Source organism: Camelus ferus, chromosome 24 (genome assembly GCF_009834535.1).
Source record: "Camelus ferus isolate YT-003-E chromosome 24, BCGSAC_Cfer_1.0, whole genome shotgun sequence".
Taxonomy (NCBI): Eukaryota; Metazoa; Chordata; class Mammalia; order Artiodactyla; family Camelidae; genus Camelus; species Camelus ferus.
In genome coordinates this window covers 5937236-5960027 of record NC_045719.1, presented here as the reverse complement: position 1 = coordinate 5960027, position 22792 = coordinate 5937236, and the positions used below count along the sequence as shown (strand labels likewise).

At 39.7% G+C, this 22792-nt stretch overlaps 1 protein-coding gene across 3 annotated transcripts in view; it reads right to left on the bottom strand.

Moving 5' to 3' along the window:
* The window catches only part of MYOM1 (myomesin 1), a 104849-nt gene that overhangs the window by 41432 nt on the left and 40625 nt on the right, over positions 1 to 22792 (bottom strand). Inside the window, exons 11-19 of one of the 3 annotated variants that reach the window (XM_014567359.2) lie at positions 19960 to 20101; positions 17215 to 17414; positions 15360 to 15416; positions 10600 to 10724; positions 8267 to 8450; positions 7610 to 7784; positions 4386 to 4507; positions 2893 to 3180; positions 732 to 928 (exon numbers count right to left, since the gene is read on the bottom strand). In XM_014567359.2, coding sequence (XP_014422845.1) covers positions 732 to 928; positions 2893 to 3180; positions 4386 to 4507; positions 7610 to 7784; positions 8267 to 8450; positions 10600 to 10724; positions 15360 to 15416; positions 17215 to 17414; positions 19960 to 20101 — 1490 coding nt within the window. The remainder of the gene's footprint in view (positions 1 to 731; positions 929 to 2892; positions 3181 to 4385; positions 4508 to 7609; positions 7785 to 8266; positions 8451 to 10599; positions 10725 to 15359; positions 15417 to 17214; positions 17415 to 19959; positions 20102 to 22792) is intronic. The other 2 variants (XM_032467449.1, XM_006194328.3) reach the window with 2 other exon arrangements.

Here is a 22792-nt window from a genome sequence, read left to right as displayed (position 1 = left end):
TCAGTCCAATGATTGTGTTACATCATGTGGCAAAGGAGGATGTAATTAAGATCCCTAATCTGTTGATTTTGAGTTTATTCAAACTGGAGATAAATTATCTTGGGTGTGCCTGACTGTGATATTATGATTTATAATATGAAGTATGTATTTGGTCTTCATTCCAATTCCTGGCACAGAGCTCCTAAAACCCTTGGAATTTCCTAAGTGATGAGAGTGATGAAGTGTCTTTTGTTGTGTTAATGCAGTATCTTTCCAGAAAGCACCTAAGATGGGGACTGATTGCCAGGGGAACCAGTCCTGATTGGTTTGGAGCTGAGTCAGGCCATCAGGCCCACTTCCCCTTATTCTTGGAGACTTGGACACTGAGAGTTTAAAAATCCAGAGTCATTTGGATTTAGGGACTCTTAAAACTAGTGGCATATTGTTACCGATATTCTGTGAGTTAATTTTTGTAAAAAACATTAGTTTTCATTAAAAGTATATAATTTATAGTAAATATTCTGAGAAATTATGTTTATGTGTATAAATCAGAAAATATACATCCTTCCTGATCAGCCAAAACACTTCTTTTTATCTTTATATATTTGTCACAAAAGTCATGTCAAAGGACACTGGAGAGATGCCATGAGTCACTGACAAGGTGCTGGGCACATGCATGTGTGTGCATGCATGTGTGTGGGGTATGTCAACATACGCACAACACCCCACACTACAGAGGGCTACTTGCTTACCTTATATGCCTCATCACTGATGGCTTTGATGTTGGCTTCTCTCCATTCTCCTGGTACCCCATCAATTACCTCACGATAGTTCACGTAATAGCCCGTAATTTCAGCCCCTCCAGTCTTATCTGGGTGCTTCCAGCCAAGGACCATTGAATCACGAAAACTTTCAAGACAAGTGATATCACAGGGTGGAGACGGTGGCGCTGTTGCAATATGAATAGCTCGTGAGTAGACTGAAATGCTTCTGTGATTCAAACTTGTTTCATTGGTGCCGTGCATGAGGGCACTAGGTCTTGTGGTATAAAACTAAAATGTGATGCCAATAAGTAACTTGGCATCAACTTAGTGTATGAGGGAAAAAACACGCACAATAAAAAGTGCACTGCTATTACTACTCCAAAGATAAAAAGAACCTGCCACCCCCCCCACTCCCAAGGAGGAGTAAGTTTTGAAATACTAACAGCAAAATGGTACAATCTCCTGAAAAATGATCTGTTCCCTATAAGAAGAAATATTTTCCCCAAGACATAAATTTTCGTTTCTTTATGTGGTTTTGTTTTTACTTACTCCCTGAGGAAAATGGCATATGTCTACTGATTTCTGCCTTGATTTGCTTATTAAGAATTTCCACATATTTCCAAACAGTTAGCATTTCACCTTTCAGGTGCATGTACCCCTGTAAGATTTTACAACTATACAGATTCTGTCTACACATAGGAAAAATCATATTCTGGAGTTCAGCTAAGTGCCAAAATTAAAAAAAAAAAAAAAGGCATGTGATTTTTCCCTTACTATAACACTTTTTGCTCCATTATTTTAAACCTGATGTTGATTATTATTCATACGGCACAAAATACTACACAGCTGTCACCACGTTTATTAATGACTAGTCATAAAAATATCTGGATGTTGTTTTAAAAGTCTCCCTTCATTTATGTGGCTTGGTTGATCAAACTTTCACTCAACTACTGAAATTAGGATTTTTTGATAAAGAAAGAGAGGGTGGGGCAGTGGAAAGAAATCGATCTAGGTATGCAGTAACATTAAAAAGAATTTCCTGAATATTTATTTGGATTATCAAAGATAGAGGAACTATCTCATTCTTATTCAAAAGATCTCAGAACAGTAAGGATTTAAAAAAATAAAATAACATTTCTCTCTTCCCCCATCACCAACCTCCTTCATTCTTTACCTTTTAAAAAAGCTTTCCTTCCCTCTTTCTCTCCTTCTCTCTCTGTCTCTGTCTCTGTCTCTGTCTCAGAGCAATGTTAAATATGAACTCTCAAATGGACACCTCATCTCATCTTGAGTTGAAGGAACAAATAAAGGTGTCAAAAAATAGAGGTTACAGAAGTTGGGGGTAGGGTAGATACAGCGGATGGCTGAGAGGCATGTTATAATTTATCAGTACACGTTTACCATTTCACTTTTATTTGATAAGAAAAAATTGTCTCCTAGAATATATAAACTACAAGTACCAAATAGCCTAAGCAGAAAATTCTGATTACTGATAATTAGCCTTTCTATTCGAATTCTGATTAGATAATTAGCCTTACCGATAAACAGTCTTAAATAAATAAGTTCTGGGAAGGTGGTTCATAGATAATAGCATATAGCTATACATGATTATAATACCCTGTTAAACTTTTCATGACAACTCAGAGAGAGATTGTTACATATGTTAATTTGAATTAAATGTGAAGGTAATTTGAAAACCTGAGGATGAACAACAGAAGTTGATAACTGATCCTGATAAAATGTTGCTTCTTTGTGAAATATTTTTCCCACACAAGTACGAACACAAATATTTCAAAGGACCTCCTGTAGGCTATGATTATCAAATCCTTCCTTGTTCCGCTTGCTAGCTCTTCTAGCCAAATGAGGTCAAAGGTGCGTCTACCTGACAAACCAAAAGAACTCTATAACCAAATTACTTTAAATATTCTATTGTTATTAAGCACAACGAATTATGTATAAAGCCAAACCCATATAAAATTACTCTTACAACTCATTAAACAAAAGTGTTACAAATGGGTAACTGAAAACACACAAAATTAAGAATAAACATTGGTGAAAGTGAACACAGATGGAGGGTTGTGGTTTAGACAATGAGAGGTGAGGACACTGATGGAGACGCATGGGACACTTTGACTGTTTCAGCTCTCACCTATATCCTTCTTCTTTTTCAGAGGGTCAGACTTACTTTTCCCCTTAGGAGCTGCTTTCTGCGGTTGTGGGGAAAGCTCTTCCTGAACTGTTTCACTTACTTTCCTCACTTCTGTTTGGCCCAGGCTGTGGGAGCTACCGGGTAGTGAAGGTTTGTTAAGTTTGCGACCAAGCAAAGCATCTTTCTTAGAGGCTGGCCGGGAGGTTTCATGCACGCCTCCCCTGGAGTCTGTTAGTCCAGCAGGCGCAGCACTCAGGTCAGGCCACACATCTGGAGACTCTCCTCCCCCTACAATTGCCAGATAACAACAGAAACACTTTGAGCCTGGACACAGGACGAACCGCTCTCACTTTATAGAACAAAAGAGAAAAACATTAGGCCCACAAACAGAACAAAAGCAATCTTGGTTTAACGGAAATCACTTGAATTTGCAAGAAATATGGAAAGCATACATTTCACGTAATTTACACCAAGGAAACATTTCAACTTCTCCATATTTTGGAAAAAGAAGAAACGAGAACAAAAAACCACAGATGGAACGGGAACCATTTTGATTGGCAGGACCCAAGTGTACATAAGAAAAAGCATGCCTGAGACATTTCTTGAGAGATGTAAGCGCTGTTATTCAACAGAATGGGGGGGGGGAAGGGACCACAAAGTGCACAAGAGACAAACATTAAAGATCCTGATTATACAACAACTAGAGTTATGTACTTTACTGATACATGAATGGTCTGCACCTCCCAACCCTAAAGACACATGTTCCTTATGTCCTTATAATACAGACATATTATGAGGCATGTTAAAAAGCGTTACAGGATGCTAACTGAAGACAGCTGATATTAAGCAAACTTTCTCCTTAAACATGTGTTGCTATATCAGATTTCACTTTCATTGCTCTGAACTACCTGGGTCCCTTCCCCACTTTAAGGTTGGGAGGTATGTCACTGTACATACATATAATTACTTGATTACTGGTTTATTCTGTTGTTGGCTTTGCCAGCAAAGACAAAACAAATGACTAAGCAGTCACACGTGTCTTGCAGGAATTTCAGCAGAGTTCATAGAAAGCAGGTTAATGAGCTGTTACTGAAAGCAAGCCAGGCTCAGTTGCAGATGAAATGGCTTTTAGGTATAAGATGATCTGTCTTACGGGTGATATACCACCTCATGGACTCAGATGGCCCTCATGTTCCCAGGGTGAGCATGAAGTTAGAATGGAGTTTCACTCAATGGGAAATATCTGAGGAAACTTGGGCTTGTGAAGATGAAAAGGCTGCAGGTGCACAGAGTCTGGGTAAGTGATGGAGATCTGTAGAATGACAGCTATGGAAGGTTAGAGGTCACCTGGAGTCAGAGACAATGATCATCTGAAGATGGAATCACCGAGCAATATTAGAAGCTTTAAACAATTTCTGGAGAGGATGGCATCTTTCTTTGTAACTTAGAAAAATTCATTTTTTCCCCTGCAAAGTTATGCATAAGGAACTTACCAATAGCAGCTTTTACTTCGATTGCTTCTGAATCCTGTGAATATTCACTAAGTCCAGCTGCATTAACTGCTCTGACTCGGAAAATATAACTCTGACCCGTAGTCAATCCATGACAAGTAAATCTGAAAGGGAAGGAATTTTTTAAAAGCTTTCCTAGGAGGAGAATTAGGGAAGGTGATTGTTAGCTTGACACAATGATCTGGATTTACGAAAATGATTTTTTTAAGGAAGAAAAAGATACAGAGAGATCCAGGTAACACATGTGTGTCAGACAAGAAGGCAGCTCAATTTTCCAAACTCACTCTGTCAAACAACGAGGAGTCCTGGTTTTCCCCTGAATAAACACCCTAACCTTTCTGAGCCTCTGTGTGCTTATCAGTAAAATGGGGATGATAATATCTACATGGTAATTTTTGTGTGAAGATTGACCATAAAGTATACATGGTACCTATTACATAGCACCAAAATAATAGCTGGTATTAGCATTGTTATGAATGGCTACTTCAGGGATACACTTAAAGCTGCAAGGCACTGGCTGCCCCTTGTCACAGAGGCCTACTCACTGCCTCCCTGCATCCCATGGAAGGTACAATTACTTGAGAAATTAAACTAAAATCTGAAATTAAGGTGAAAAATGGACTCTAGAATTGTCATTTACATATAAGGATCCCTAATGAGGTATGAATCTGTGGACAGTTTCACACATTAAAAAAACCTCACTCTTTAATAGCTATTATGGCTATAAAAAAAACTGTTTCATAAATCACTAACATTTTAATCCATCCTAAGGACTGTAAGCAAAGGAAATAACAGGTCTGCTAACGACTCTGTTACTATTAGCATGTTGAAGTACTTAATAAAGGCAGCCTAATGTAGGCCAGCTCAGTTCAGGGAATATTTATTGAGCATGTCAGTGTTCCAGACACTGAGCGAGGTACTGCGGATACAGAGATGAATAAAAAATGGTGCCGGCCCCTGAGCAGCTCCCATCTGCCTGTAGACAGGCAGACTCTGCCTCCCATCCATGCATGTTTCTAAACAGTCCCTGGAAAATGTGGGGATTTCAGAGTGAAAGTGAAATGCACAAACAGGCTAACTGGATCTCTTGCAAAACATATTGCCTTCTCCCATTAACTGGTTTGTCTTTATTCTCTCATGTTCTGCAGCAGAAATGACTCATCCTACAGGGGTCTTTGGACACAGAAGTGGCCAAGCCAGAAGCTGCCTAACAAGCCTGTTTGACAATTTGAGGGAAGGGAACTCTCCTCTGAGGTTGGTCCTAAATCAAACAGGGCTCAGAATTTAACTTCATCATTAACTTGCAAAGCTGGCTGATAAAATATTCAAAAGCAAGAAAAAAAAAATAACCCTCCTCATATTAGAAACAGATACAAGGAGATGGCAAATTATTCTGAACATCTTTGTTCTGGTGTTATTTATATCTCCTCAGCACTGGGTTTAAGCCATGCTGATGTTCAAAATTTGTAAAATGTTGATACTTTTTTCTGCCCTTTAAAAATGCCTGCATAATTTATGAAACTAGACAGCTATATGCATAAAAATCAAACTGGACTAATTTCTCACACCATACATAAAAATAAACTCAAAATGGATTAGCCTTAAATGTAAGACCTGAAACCATGAAATTCTTAGAAGAAAACATAGGCAGTACACTCTCTGACACTGGTCTTAGCAATATTTGGATCTGTCTCCTTAGGCAAGGGAAACAAAAGCAAAAATAAATAAATGGGACTACATCACACTTAAAAGCTTTTGCACAGCAAAGGAAACTATCAACACAATGAAAAGGCTACCTGATGAATGGAAGAAGATATAAGCAAGAGATGTGTCTGATAAGGGGTTAATATCCAAAATATACCAAAAACCCATAAAACTCAATTATCAAAAAAATCCCTGAACAACCCAATTAAATAATGGGCAGAGGACCTGCATAGACATTTTTTCCAACAGCCACATGAAAAGATGCCAATATTACTAATCATCAGGTAATGCAAATCAAAACCACAATGAGATTTCACCTCACACCTGTCAGAATGGCTATTATCAGAAAGGCAAAAAACAAGTGTTGGCAGGGATGTGAAGAAAAGGGAAACCTTGTGTATTGTTGGTGGGATGTAAATTGCTACAGATACTACGTGAAGCAGTATGGAGGTTCCTCAAAAAGTTAAAAATAGAACTACTATATGATCCAGCAATTCCATTCCTGGGTAAACACTAATTCAAAAAGACACATGTGCCCCTATGTTCCCTGCAGCACTATTTACAAAAGCCAAGATATGGAAACAACCTAAGTGTCCATTAATAGATGAATGAAAAAAGATGATGTGGTATATATGTACAATGGAATATTATTCAGTCATAAAAAAGAATGTCATTTGCAACATGGATGAATGTAGAGGGTATTACACTAAGTAAAATAAGTCAGACAGAGAAAGACAAATACTGTATGATTTCATTTCATTTCTGTGGAATCTAAAAAAACAAAACAAATGAACAAACATAAAAAAGAAACATACTCACAGATATAGAGAACAAACAAGTGGTTGTCAGAGGGGTGTGGGGTGGGGGATGAGTGAAACAGGTGAAGATTAAGAGGTACAAACTTCCAGTTACAAAATGAATGAATCACTAGGGTGAAATGTATAGAATGGGGAATATAGTCAATAATATTAATGATAACAGCTTTATACGGTGACAGATGGTAACTCCTCTTATCATGGGGATCATTCTATAACGTATAGAAATACTGAATCACTATGTTGTGCACCTGGAACTAACTTAGTGTTGTAGGTCGATTATGCTTCAATTTAAAAAAAAGTAAAATAAAATAAAATGCCTGGGTAACTTACGTTCACTAGAGCCTATCAGATCCTTGGTATTAAACACTGGATATTAAGACCAGAACAGAGGGTTAAAAAGGACAAGCAGGATAAAGGGAAAGCATCAGAAGAGAGCTATGAAATGAACTCATCAGAGCTGCACTGGGCTGCTACATGTTTAATATCACTAGTAATCCTTTTTTTTTTTTAATGTTTTGCAGTAGACGTGTTCAATTTTTAATTCATTTGGCTATTCAGAGTATAAGGCTTTGAGTAATCTCCCTCCGCTGGATGTTTGTGCAGCTGTTTGGGCCCATGGTGGTGTCTCCCTCCGCAGCTGCTGCGGCTCCAGTGTGGGACCCTCCCCCCACCAGGCGCGGTTACCGTGTGCCCTTCACAGGGTTGTTGTTGCAGGGCTCCCACTTGCCAGAGCCAACAACGCTGGCCTCTATGTAGTAGCCGACCAGCTCTTTAGCATCTTTGGGTTCCTCCCACGTAACGACCACTGACGTGTTTGTATTTCTGCTTGGGATGATGTTGCTGGGGGGCTTGGGGATGTCTGAGAAAAGAGGAAGATCATGGTCAAGCTCAGCGTGGTTTTAAAAATTCATTCTCATCACATCTGCACAGACATATATACACATATATAAATTTTATACGAGGAACCACGTCAAACATATGGTTCTTTATTTGATAATGTATTTGTTAAAGCCGAAAATAAAAATAAATAGGTATGCTAGTTTGGGAGCATAATGATAAATTAAACAGCCATGAATATATCAACCCCCTCCAGAAAAGGATACACTAGCAATACTGTTGAAACTCTTGGAGAAGTTTACTTTTCATAATAATTCATAATAATGAAATTTTTCCAATGTTTCCGTCAAAGACAGTCATGAATTAAATTTATAATATGAAAAAAGGATGTCCACACTTTTACTTCTGAACATACATGTACACTAATAAGATTCTGGCTTTGGAATTTTCTCTCCAACTGAAGTGAAACGGGTTTGCAGTGGCTCAAACAAACTCTACACTTACCGAGCTTGTCCCCTACTACGGTCACTTCGGTGGCCTCTGAGGGCTCGCCAACTCCTGCTGAATTAGAACAGCGGACTCGGAAACGGTAGGATTTCCCCTCCACCAAGTCGAACAGAGCAAAGCGGGGAGACTTCACAGGGAGCTCCGTGTTCACCCGCTGCCAGTTTTCTGTTCCCGCCTCACACTGCGGCCAAAACAGCGAAACCCATTGAAAACACGGCAAGAATAAACTGGACTCTAAGCCAGGCACCTGGAAGTCTGTTTCTCTGCCAGCAAAACTACTAACTGTTATGCAAGCTGAAATGTAGGAGAGATTTGGAGGAAATGGGGGCTGAAACATCTGAAGTCCAGAGGATTATCTAAACCAAATATGGCTTGGTATTGTTGGACAAATACGCTGCTTTAATACATCACTTCCTTTATTAACTAAATAAGATCACTGGTCTCCTTACAAAAGTTTTAAATTTATTTAGATGACAGTTATTTTTTCTAATTCTTAGGGCAGGTAATTAAATTTAACATGCTGTGTTAGATACTCACGTTTCCATTATGCTGTTATAAGCTGTATTATTTTAATTGTGTTTTGTTAAAGACTCAGCATCACGCAGATATAGGCTCAAATACCATCTCCTCAGAAAGGCCCTCTTGATCACCCCCTCCCTTGACAGACAAGTCTGTGCTTTACGTGCAGGCAAATCCCAGGGGAAAAGCACCATGAAGAAGTGCAAGTCCAGGGCTGACCAAACAGGCAGCTCTGCTGTGGGCGTGAACACGCTCCGGTGGAAACGCGCCACAGGACAAGAGCAGGGGAACAGCCCCCTCAGAAGGGGGTCATCAGAAACAATCTGAGACTTGGCTCAGGAGAACGGTTTGGAATTTGGACAGTTCTTCTGTAAATGTGCCCCAGGTCTCTGGACACGCTCTGCTCCCTGGGTCTTCAACATCCTGGGCCTTCTGTCCGTTGGCTGTGCCTGTACAGGCTTCCTGCTCATGCTGCACTCATAAACGTCCCCTCTGTTCCATACAGTGTCCCCTCTGTTCCATACAGTGAGGTGCACTGGTGGGAGAACACTTCAGTTTTTAATCAGACTCATGTGTATTTAGGTCTGGAGTAGCTGGAGACTTTCATGGAGACATTCAAGTTTATGTGACCAGAGGAAATGCTCAACAGAAGCCAAAGTTGACTCATCTCAAGAAAAGGCCTCTAAGTAGGTTGTTACTGTGCCACTTTTATAAGAAAGATGGTAATTACTGTCACGGAGCTTATTCAGAACTACGTGTGGAGCATTTCAAAAAGATTCACTGCAGGGGGGAGGGTATAGTGCAGTGGTAGAGTGCCTGCTTAACAGGCACAAGGTCCTGGGTTCAATCCCCAGTATCACCATTAAAAAAATAATTGAAAAAAAAAAAAAAACTTCACTGAGGCAGGGGGTATGGGGTGTGAAACATCAGGAAGTGAATGTTTATCACTCTTCGTCTTGCTCTCTTTTGAAAAATATAGAGACGAAAAAATTTTAATCAAGAATACTACTCAAGTTGTATTTTATTTGTGGCTAATATCTAGAAAATATAAAAATTAATAAAAATGTAAATTTTTAGTAAATTTTGTAAATTTATTTTGGTAAAATGAGACATTCTTCAAAGATGTCCCCACTGTACATTGAAGAGAGAGGATCCACCTATTGCTACCAATATGCTGGAGATGAGAGGAAGGGAGGCACGCGCCTCAAAGATGTGAGCCAAACACCCTCATCAAAGAAAAGTAATTAATAAAGGAAACCACAGACCCTAGCATTTTTAATTCCTATATCATTTTCTCAAGAGCCGCTGATCTAAAACAATTAAAGGCCATAAAGATGGTTGCATGGAACGCTTTTACGTTGTTACCTAATTTGCAGATGTTTGCCTACACCTGTATTCCCATGATATCTGTGCTCTTGTGTTAACTATCGGGGGGTGTTTGAGGTGTTCTGAGAGTGAATGGTCAGGGAGCAGTGTTAAGGATAAAAGAGAGGGGACTTAAGGAAACTTAACTGAGCTCCATGATATTTTTGCAAAAAAGGCAATCTACAGTTCCAGGAACATTTCTCTTCTTGCAATGGGTTATGACTTGGGTCTGTGGACCTCTTAGGAGTCTATGGGGAAGTCTCAGGGATCCACAAACCCCCAGAACTTTCAGGCAAAATTCTGTGTGATATGCAGTTTTCCAGGGACATTGTTCACAGTTTACAAGGGTTTAAAGAATTCAGGGCACAATGAAAATGTAATCTTCACTTCTTCAAAGAAATCTTTAGGAAGTGGCAAGAGGTGCTCAGCTGATCCCAGAGTCTTACCTTTTCTACAAAGTACAGGATGCCCTCGTGGCCACGCTGGTCAGGCGGCTTCCAGCTCAGCACCACGTAGCTCTGCGTGGCCTCGATGACGGAGAGGTCTGTAGGGGGCCCAGGAATAATTCCCTCTGAAAAACAACAAGGAAGAGTGAGGAGCACATGCTTGGGATGCCCAGGACAACCAGGGTCACAGATGCTTCTCTCCCACTGGAGGAAGAGCTAATTACGGCTCCGCAGGATAAAGAAGTACATTGTCTATAAAATTCTTCCTACAATGTTCGTTTGTTCAATGCCACAATTATACTTTCTTTGCTTGAAAATTTTAATTTCCTTATGGTCTTGAAAAACAGCAGCAATGACACAAGTTACGTTTTCTGCACATCTTCTATCAGCTTTTTGGCAGAATATCTTTTCAAGGATGTCTGGATGGCAAACAGCCTTAGAATATAGAGTTAGTATATCCTCTAGAGCAGGGAGCTGACTTGCTCTCTAACCAGAATAATGACATCTTTCTCCAGAAGGTTTGAGCAGGTTGGTGAGCAGCATCCTTGCAAGACGGGGGTTTCCCAAGCGCAAGACTCCTCAGCTGAGGCGCAGAGCTCTGTGCTGCGCCACACCCCCCAGTGGAGCTTGGGGAAGCAGGCAAGCCCGGGAAGAACTCAAAGCTCATGCTGCCTGCTGTGCTGTGGGTAACAGTCCTCCCGGCCCAGCCGTCTCCTGCCTTTTGTCAGCATCCATGAAACCATGCTAGGAAACTTGTTAGCTTATAAGGTGGGTAAAATTTTAGCCCCTCCATAGTTCTTAACATTGGAGTGAAACTTCAATGTGAAATAACTAAAATACTGGGCAAAATTTATGAAATGACTGCGTATAGACATTGGACGTCAGTCATCACAGGACAATGATACCCAAGAGATAGAAAATTAGGTGAGCCCTACCACGGTCCCAGCTTACTGTCTGGAGAGAGTTCCGAGGCAGCAGCTCAGGAAGAGGAGCCCAGGTGGAGCTTGGCAGTCTCCCTGAGTGAAGGAGAAGCTGGAATCCCAGGGAGGGCAAAGTCCACAGAGAGAGTCAGGAAAGAATACTGGAGGAAAGGGCTGCGCACAGACAGAAGCTTCAGAGATCTGCAGACTGCAGCGTTCTCCTGAGGACTGGCCAGCACATGCAGGGAAACCACCTGATGCTGGGGAAACCCACACGCACAGAGTTGGAGACAATAATCCTCAAAGCCCTCAAAGGGCCCGGGAGAGTTCACACTGCCACCAGCCAGAGCGGAAATCTCCTAATTCAGGAGGAATCTGATAAATTACTCAGAAGTACCACTTCTGTGTTGCAGCCAAATCGCTGCTACACTAAAGGCTGCTCTGATTCCACCCAACAAAAGCAACCCTTGAAAGAATCAAATTGTCTCCCCAGAGCAAAGCTCAAGAGTGTTTACAGAAATACAAAATATCCAGCACCAAACTACATAAATTCAAAGTGTCTGGCATCGCCTTAAAAAACTACTAAGTATGCAAAGAAGCCAGAAAATACAATCCACAATGAGGAAAAATCAATCAACAGAAACAAAACCAGAAATGTCACAGATGACAGAATCAGTAGACAAAGACATAAAACAGTTTTTGTAAGTATATTCCACATGATAGGAAGACAAAGATTGAAGATGATAATTAAAGACATGGAAAACATGAAAATAATGCAAATTAACTTCTAAAATAAAAACTGCAAAGTCTTTTATAAAAAAAAATAAGCTGTTTGGAATTCGCAGTAGCTTAGAGGCTGAAGAAGAAAAGAATAGTAAAATTAATGACGTAGCTGTAGAAAGTATACAAAATACAAAACAGAAAGAAAAAAAGACTGAAAGGAAAAATGAACACAGCATCAATGAGCTGTGGTTTCCAGTGGCATGTAGTTGGAGTTCCTGAAGCAGAGGAGAGAGAGGGGAGTATAAAAAATATATATGTAAAGAAATCATGGTGAAAAAATTTCCAGATCTGATGAAAACCATAAATTCACAGATCTGGGGAACTTGGAAACCTCAAGCACATGATATATAAGGGAAACTACACAAATGCACATCATAATCAATTTCTAAAACCAGTGATAAAGGGAATATCTTAAAAGCAGATAGAGGGAAAAAGATGTATTATCTACAGAGAAACACAAGTAAGAATGACAGGGTAAAAAATGTTAACAGTCATTCTTATAGTGCAGGTCTGTTACAATGGACCAACCTCTTTAAAGAAAGACTGTCAACCTAGAATTCTATATCTAGTGAAGCTATAGTTGAAAAATGAAAATGAAATACAGACTCCCTCTGACATACAAAAAATAAAATAATTCGTAACCAGCAGGCCAGCACTACAAGAAATATTAAAGGTAACGCATTAGGTGGGAAAAAAAAATCATATCAGATGGAAATCCAGATCCACACAAAGAAATAAAGAGCAACAGAAATGGCAACAATGTGAATGAACACTAGAAACTTTTTTCTTACATTGTAGATTTCTTTGAAAGATAAGTGACTGTTTGAAGCAAAGTAATAACACTGTATCATAGAGCTGATATTACATACACAAATAAAACGTATGACAGCACCACCATGACTAAGAGGGGGAAATGGAATAATATTGTTTAAGTTCTTATACTACACATGACATAGTATAATATTACTTGAAGGTAGGTTGTCATAAGATGTATGTTATAAATTCCAAACTACTATAAAAGCAAAACAAATAATTATAGCTACTAAGGTAACATAGATAAAATGGAATAATAAAAAATATTCAGTCCAAAAGAAAGCAGAAAAAAAAAAAAAAAAAAAGGAAAAGAAAAAAGACCAAATACGGAGTGGAAAGAAAACAAATAGCAAGATGGTAGATTTAAATCCAACCATAGCAATAATCACATGAAATATAAATAGTTCAAAAACCCCAATTAAAAAGCAAAGATTACCAGATTGCATAAAAAGGCAAGACCCATTGATATGTTGCCTATAAGAAACATAGTTTAAATACAAAGATACATAGGTTAAAAGTAGAACGATGGAAATCATCTGTATGCCTACACTAATCAAAAGAAAGCTGGAATGGTTACAATAATAGCAGACAAAGTGGATTTCCAAGCAGAAATGTATTACCATGGATAAAGGTCACTTTCCAATAATAAAATGGTCAATGTATAAGAAGACATACCAATAAAAATGTTTATGCATCTAATAGCACAGCCTCAAAATACATGAAACAAAACCTGATAAAACTACAAGAAGAAACAGATAAATCCACCATTTAGTTAGAGATTTCATCACTACTTTATCAATAATTGATAAAACAAGTAGAAAATCATGAAGGATATAGAAGATTCAGCTGAAATCCCACCAGGCTTTTTGGTAGAAATTGAAAAGCTGGTTTTAAATTCTACATGGAAATGCAAAGACTCAGAATAGCTAAAACAACTTTGGGGGGGGGGGGGAATTAGAGAGCTTATACTGCCTGACTTCAAAACTATGAAGCTTAAAAAAAGAAGAAGAAGAAACACAAAGCGTATAAAAGTTACAGTAATCAGGACTGTGTGGTATTGGTGTAGAGAAAATGAAAAGATTCCAGGAATGGATCTACAAATATGCAATCCATTGATTTTGACAATGGTGCCAAGGCAATTCAGTGGAAATGGATAATCTTTCCAAAAGATATTGCTGAAATAATTGGATAGCCATATGCAAAATATTAATAACTTAGGCCCTTAATCTACACAATACAGAAAGAATTAATTTGAAATGAATCATAGACTGAAATGCAAAAGCTGATGCACAACATTTATAGAAAAATAAAAGGATATCTGAGTGAACCTGGAGTTGGCAAAGGTGTCAAACATGATGCAAAAAGCACATGAAAATATGCTCAAGATTATTAGGGAGATGCAAATTAAGACCACTATCCACCTACTATGAAATACCACTATGGTATAAAACACCACTATGCACCCACCACTAGAACGGCTAAAATTAAAAAGACTGACCATACCAAGTACTGGTGACACTGTGGAGCAAACAGAACTCTCACATACTGCTGATGTGAATGCAAAATAGTACTACCGTTTGGAAAACAATTGGCAATTTCTTTAAAAATTAAACAAACATTTACCATATGACCTATTCATTCAATTCCTAGGTATCTATCCAAGAGAAATGAAAATGTATGTCCACAAAAACACTTAACAAGGAGGTTCAGAGAGCTTTCAATGGCAAAGGGATAAATAAATTGAAATGGACTGATACATGCACCAACAGGGATAAATCTCAAAAGAATTATGCTGAGTGAAGGAAATCAGGCAAAAAAGAGTATTATTCCACTTATATAAAATCGTGGACACAAACCATAGGGACAGAAAGCAGACAGATCAGTGACGGCCTGGAGATGGGGAAGGGGTGGGAAGGAGGTATTATAAACGGGTATGAGGGAATTTTAGGGGTGACGGATATGTTCACTACTCTCACCATGGTGTTGGTTTCACAGGTGTTTGCACATGTAAAATTTATTACATTGTATATTTTACAGACATGCAGTTTAGTGTCTATCATTACAGTTCAGTAAAGCTTTTTTTTTAAGTGATTCTCTGACAGTATAAGTTATTCATGAGCTCCAAATATTTCAGAATGTTCTTTCCAAAACATCTTGGAGACTATACACTTTACCCTCCACAACAAAAGCTAAGCTGCATAGCAGAACATCAGCAACTCTGTCTGGGGAAGAGGTAGCTTTTACCTGTCGGTTCCTCCTCAGTGACAATGATCTGTCCAGTCCAAGGTGCTGAAGGGCGACCTGACAGAGATAAATATAAAAATCAGAAACATTCACAAATGCAGTTCAAATGCACAGAGAAATTGATAAACTGGCCAGATTAGTCACGAACGGGTTGTTACTAGTGTACTTACATACCTACCTAATGATCTTTACCAAGCACGTACACGGTATTGTGGGGCGCACAGCCCCTGTCCTCAAACAACTCAACCTGCTGGAGCCCAGAACTCGCCTGGACCAAGTCCACGTTTCTGGAACCGTATTTACACAAGCGAGGTAAACATATGTTCATATACTGTTCAACAAGTGTCTCCTGAAACCTGTAGGCTATCTTATCCTTCTTAAGAGAGAGCATCTAATTAGGAGAAACCTTTCTGCAACAACCGTAAGCCCAGCCATTATTTATCTGTCATGGTAAAGATGAAAGAGGAGAGGGGCGCTGATCCTGCGGTAAAGCTCAGTGAAAGCGATTTCTTTCCATTAATGTTAAACTGTTATTTACAAACGAAAGCAATTTAGATCCCAAGTAAGGGAATGGGTGAGACAAGCAGTATAAAGTCAAAGAGGAAGTTCATTTCTGTGATAATCAGAAAGACATCAGAAAGAGAATGGTTCAACTCCTGCTTTAATCAAAGGACTTTTCACCAGAGTTTGTGCAAAAACAGGAGAGTGATAAGCAAGATAACTTATTTTCAATTCAAACAAATCTTATTTTCATTGAAATTTATAACAGAGTAGTAAATGAAAGCATGAGATGGAATTAGGAAAGAGGGAGGGAAGTTAGATGGATGGTGAAAAGTGATTGGAAAGCAATCAAGGAGCCTGATTAGAAAAACTCTCCAGAGAGAAAGTGGCATTATTTTACTTAGATTTTTAAGATGCCACTACATGTACTTAAGGTCAAAAATAATATTGCGAATAGGACATAGACCAGTACCCCTCAGCCAGGGTGATTTTGCCCCTCAGGGATATTCGGCAATGTCTGGAGATAATTTTGATTATCATAATGGGAGAGTGGGGGTATTAGAGGCGTGTAGTGGGTAGAGGCCAGGAGTGCTGCCAAACATCTTACAAAGCACAGGACAGCCCCCTACAACAAAGAGTCACCTGGCCAAGGGCCAAGGTTGAGAAATCTGGTACAGACTGAAATGTGAACTTCCAACAATTCTGTTAATGTCATTTCATGGGCCCTATTATTGAGGATGCTGTATTGGTTCCCATGAAATAAATGCAGAACATAATTCATGTACCATGATTTTGACATTGAGACTTGAAGGCTAAAGGTATGGAAAGGTTATTTTTGACTCTCTAATATGGAAACTCCAGTACAGATCAGATATAATGTTGTAAATGTGTTTCTCCTTTGATACAAAGAAACTCACAGTGTTGGGATATTAATGCTCTAAGGGAAAAATTCAAGGTTAAGAAAATTACCTTATAATTTTAAGAAACTGAACCAGAAAGAAAAGTATTATTTGAAGTGTGCTAACAGAATGAATAAAAATGCTCTCCAGGCTCTTGGTTTTCATATTTCGTTTCAAACTCAATGTGTGGAATTCAGTTTAACAAGGCAAAACTTTCTGAATCAAAAAATAAAATAAAATAAAATAAAATAAAGCCCTTAGAGAATAGATGAGTCAAAGACAAATACTTTTTGGTTTTCACCCCCACCCCCATAGGATTTTTCTGATCAATAAGGGATTTCTTATTCTCTTCTCCCTCTAGTGGAGGGGGGAGGAATAACCTTGTAATCGGATCTATTGCAGTTTCATTTAAAAAAAAAAGTTCGAGAAAGTTCTGAAAAATGAAAAATGCTTACTTTTAAGTCTCGCTTTCTCAGCTGGATCCAGAGCAGCCACAGGCTCAGAAACTCGAGAGGGCAGGCCTATTCCAGTTTTGTTCACAGCTCGAACTCGGAATATATAAGAACGACCTTCTATCAATCCAGTGACTGGGAAACGAGCAAATTTCACAGGTATGTCATTGCACTGGGACCAGGTGTCCGTGCCCACCTCACATCTAAGGGGGAGACAGTGATGAGGAGGAACATGAAAGGAAGGAACGCTAGGTGGACGGCTCCAGAGCTGCAAACCCACCCCACTGCTTCAGCTCCTTTCTCCACTAACATCCAGCTCAAGCAGAATTCGACAGCTACGTAACTGCAGGCACTGGGTTCCACTCAACTGCAGTGTGTCCTCTTCAACAGGAAGGAAGCAGCCTCAGATCTTCCCCGAAGACATATACATCCTCTGACCTCACTAAACAGGTAGCTGAGGGGCCTTGTGTGCTAAGCAGAGGTGCTTTGGGGGGGTGGGGGCAGGTGAGAAGCAGGCAGGCAGCACAATCTACATCAGAGAGACCAAGGGGGAGCAGCTCCCAAAACAGCTCCCCAGGTAATGTCTTCAATTCCACCGTTACTGACTTCTTTCTCTGTCTTCTTCAGGCATTTTCTTTTAAAAATGGAACAATTGTTGGGAAAGTTAACACCTTGGAAGATTCCTACTTATACTGTAGCCTGGAAAAAGCTCCCTGATGGTCACTACATGCTGTGTGGGTGGAAAGGCTGAGGGAGGGGTACTGTAATATATTTCTTAACAGATGACACTGATGAGATACAGGGAAGTTCTCAGGCCTGGCAAGGGAAGGCTAAGATCTTGGAACCTCTGATTTCTCACTGGGGCTTTTAAAGCAGTCAGTACCTGGGGATGGACTGGTCACATCCCAGGAGGCAAAGATGACAATTCTTACCATGCTATTGACCTAATCAATAGGGGTTTAGGGGCCCTATGTATAATTAAAGTATCTGGCACCAGTGTTAACTCATTTTTTTTATGAGCAGAGCACTGCACTTTTAGTTTACATCACTTCTCCAGCACGGCTCTCTGTCCCGCTGGTATAATTCCCAAATGATTCTCATGGGGGAGGGGGTTGCCAATGGCAGGGCAAAGGCAGCTGGGGTGAGGGGCTTATCTTCACTTCCTCACATCACCCTTCCATCCTTCGAGATAAACAGACATTTTCCTCAACCTTATATAAAGTGCTATCAAAGATGGCGTCCATCCATCTGCCTTCCACCCACCCTCCCCCAAACCCTCCTTTGTGGGAATCCTGGAGCTGCTGTGAATGGGGCATGGGAGAGAGCTGAGAAGGCTGGGAAAAGCTTCAAACAGCCCCGTGTCCAGTGGTGCTGCGAGGACTCTCCCTCTTTCCCTGGGCAGACACTGTCTCAGGGACCCAGCGACCCTAGAGCTTCCAAACTCTCACGTGGGCAGAAAGAAGGGTGGGGAGCAGCTGCTCTGGAGACCTCCGCGGCGTGGCAGAGCAGCAAGAACACAAGACTGACAGCCAGGCTGCTGCCTGAATTCTAGCTCCGCTGCTTACTACCTGTGTACCTTTAAGCGCAGCATGTGGCCACGGGTCAGCTCCTTGTCCCTTACTTGTAACACCAGTACCTACCTTTCCACAGGTGGTTACAGGTTAATGGTAAATATACACAAAGTGTTTAGAACAGTGCACGGAGCAAATGCTTAATAAATATTAACCATAACAAGGTTATTTTTATTATGACTAAGGCAAGAGGAAAACAAAATGTACTGACTGTCCTTGGTCTTTCATTGACCAAAGTTTGCAAGTCTTTGGGGTGTTTGCCAAAAACAATAATGCAGAAACTGTAAGGATGAAAGAGACTCTATCTAAAACTTCCTCAATGATGGAATAACATGGGAACATTTAATGCACAGTTAAACAGTGTGTAGCTTATAAACATTGCTCTGGTTGGTACTCAGCCCAGTTGGCATATATCTACTGTTTGCTTATAAATATTAGGTTTAATCCACCTTCCTATAAACTCGTTGTACTACAGTGGCACAGATTATCTGTCCCTAGTGGTTTCTACAGTCAGATTTGATTACTCAAAAATGGAAGAGAATTGGAGCAACTATTTGAAAAGAAACCAAGTCAGACAATGATGCATTTGGGTCATTCATCTAAATTTGTTGTCTGTGTTGGCCAAACTCACCGGATAATTCATGTGTGAGACCCATTTACTGCAAATGCAGAGCCTCTAAATTTTGGAGAAAGTAAACAGCAAGAACTTGTAGGTAAAGCGTAATTTGATACTATTGATACCTGTTATTTCTTTGTCAAACTTAAACCTTGTGATGTAAATGAGATTTTGTTAGTATTCGTAAAGTATTATTCTTTAAATCACTTAATACTCTTAAATCACTGGCGTATGAGGAATATGGACAGTAAGTATACAGAATACCAGCTATTTCATTTCCAAAGTGGCCCCTATTAGGTGTACAGATTCATAGTATTCTTGCCAAATTAGTGACTTGGGTTGGTAGTAAAATTCAAAGGTTATCTTTGGAATTTAGGTAAATAGATAGGTATGTGTACATATATATAGAGAGACAGACAGACAGAGACAGACAGAGACAGATACACAAAAAAGAGGGGGGGGAGACCAGTAAAGAAAACACTTCACATAGAAATGGTGGGAGGAAGCAAGCAGGCACCTCTATGGTCAAATCACTCTAACTGAAGTTAAACTAATACTAACTTATCAATAAAATATCCCAGAATAGGACTCCCTCCGTCCACAGCTGGCTGCTTCCAAGTGATGATGATATAATCTTTGTTGGCATCCAAGCACACCACGTCCAAGGGAGAGGCTGGGGCTCCTTTGATCTCTGCTTCGGCATCTGTGGGGATACAGAAGGGTCCTGGTCACCCTCTCAGACATGCTTGTTAGCCCAAATGGCCAAGGCCTTAGTGCAGACGTTTCTCACCACACACTGCAGCGGCTACGTCTTTGGCCCCAGGAGAGCAATCTTCAGTTTTGTAATCTGCTTACCAAAATAACAGTGTGTGCTTTTCACCATCAGTACCGAGAACACTATGTTAGAAAGGGCCCATGATCTTTGCCTCATGGCCTTTGCCTGCCAAAATATTCTAAAAGAAAATAAATACGGAGATGTCAGGGACTGCTATCAGAAAAGTCTAATGTAAAATTTCCCAGAAAGTCTATTCTTAAGCTATTTATTGTGCAGCGTTACTTGGAAACTATGAACTGCTCCAAAAGGGAACAAACAGCCCCTTCTGTCACCTTCTGGATACATCCACAAGAGAATAAGAATCACAAAGATTTGCCCATCGCTATGCTGGGAATACCATTTTGGAAAAGAAACAAAACCGTTTATTTTAATTAAACGTTTGTTCCCAAACTGAAAATACTTGTGAAAGGAACTCTGATGCAATATCCACATCTGACCTTAGTTTATCTGGCTTTAGTAGAAGTCCAGGACTATACAAGAAACAGAGGGCAGTGCTTGTTCGTGAAATGGGCTCCCCTGACACTGGGTCCCCTCAGCAGTATGTACACAGCTAAATTAGTGACTTGAGAATGTTTTTAAGAGGAGAGGAAGGGGAATAAAAATAACCAGTTCATAGCTTTTACATGAGGACAATTAAGATAAGAGGCAGAGTCCCTGGGGAAATGGATTTACATTTGCCAGTTCCTCATGGCATCTGGTCAACCCTTTAATATTAGTAGGAGAGGAGGCTGAGACATGTGGGAGCCACTCACCCAAGGGAAAACCCTCTTGTTGACTGAATAAACACCTTCTTTTCCTATGAGCCACACTTCTGTACCTCTTACAAGTTACCAAGACACTTGCTAACACTGCAGAGATATTTGTGTGCTTCTGAATTTAATAGATGTGCATTATCTGTGAAGAGCTCAAATCGCTTTGGTTTTGAACACTCTGTTTCTTGCCCTGTGAACCTTTATGAACCCATGAACCTGCAGGATAATATCTCCTGCATAAAAGCTACAGGAAAACATAACTAAATCATGGTACCTAAAACATACTGCAGAATCCTGGCAAGCTACGCAACAGCAAACGGGCATTTGGGTGGGGAGAAACTTCTTTCCTTCCAGACTTTCAGAGCACTGGATGGTGGGGAGAAGGCCTGCTAAAGGTGAAGGTGAGGCAGAGCTAGGACGGAGGTGGAGATGCTGAAGTTATTAACAGGACTAAGAGCTGCTTAGCTGCAAGGGGAACAGCTGGCCACCTCAGCCATGTCCTTTTTTAGCTAAAAACCCATAATGTAACAACTAGTAACCTTGGTGTTGATAGATACATCCACTGTATGTAATAGAGCCTGGTAGACAGTAGGCATTAAGGAGCCATTTCTCAGCACTTTTATAAAATTGTTTGGAATATGCCATTTGTGGTGCGGGCTTCATAATCTTTCAAAGAAAAAGGTTCTGTACAGCAGCTGCTGGAAGTCAGATCTGAAAACCGTGTTATGTTGCTTCACACTTGTGCCCTTGGCTCCCAGCAGCTGTCACGGAGTGTCTGGCCCACTGCACCCTCTTGGTCAGCGTCACTCCTCTTCTTAGCCTCCACCTTTCCTTCTGCCAACCCTCCAAAGAGCCAAATTTTTTTGTAGGTTTGATTAATTAGGCCAAAGATTAGCCTGATACTCTTTATGGTCCGACCTCTGACACAGGTTATTTAATAACTTTTTTCAAGATGTAAGTAATTCTATTGTTTGTCCTTATTGTAAAAGTAGTGCAAGCTTATAAAACATATGATAATCAAAAATATATGTTAAAATTCTCCTTAATTCCGTAACTCACAGATTACTAGTACTAACATATTGGCCTAGATTTTTCTAGATTTTTTTTCTATATAAACTCAAAAGTGATTGTTTTTTAAATAAAAGTGGGATTGGACTATATATTTTCACAAAAATTGTTTTTTTCTTGATATATTTTCAAATTAAGAAGTATAGGTCTACATCATTAATTTTCATTGCTCTGCAGCATTTCCATTGTTTATATGGAATATTTGTTATATGTTATTTTCAACTCCCATTGGTGGGTCTCTAGATTCCTTTCAGATTTTCCCCCAAACAAATATTTTTTTTTCAACTATGTCAACTTAAATTCCTAGAACTAGAATTGTAGGAAATGCACACTATCAATACACAGTGGCAAAGCACCCCAAGAAATATGGAACCAATTTACACTCACCAGCAACGTGCTGGTCCCTCCATTCTTCCATCCCAGTGGATTTAAAAAATCTTGTGAATCTTCTCAGTGTGATAGATTAAAATGCATTATCATTTCAATGTTATTGCTTTGATTATTAGTGAAAAAATTTTTGTATGTTCATTTGCTATTTGTAATTCTATTTCCATGACACTTATATCCCATCCTTTATCACTTTATCACCTTCTCCCTCCGCCATCTGTGTGTTCTGGGGTGGGGGGAGGAAAGAATGTATGCAACTCTAAAAGAATATGTAAGAAAATGATAACTTTGGATATCTCTGGATGATAGACTTATGATGGCTTTTCTTTTTTTCTTATTTATATTATCTGTT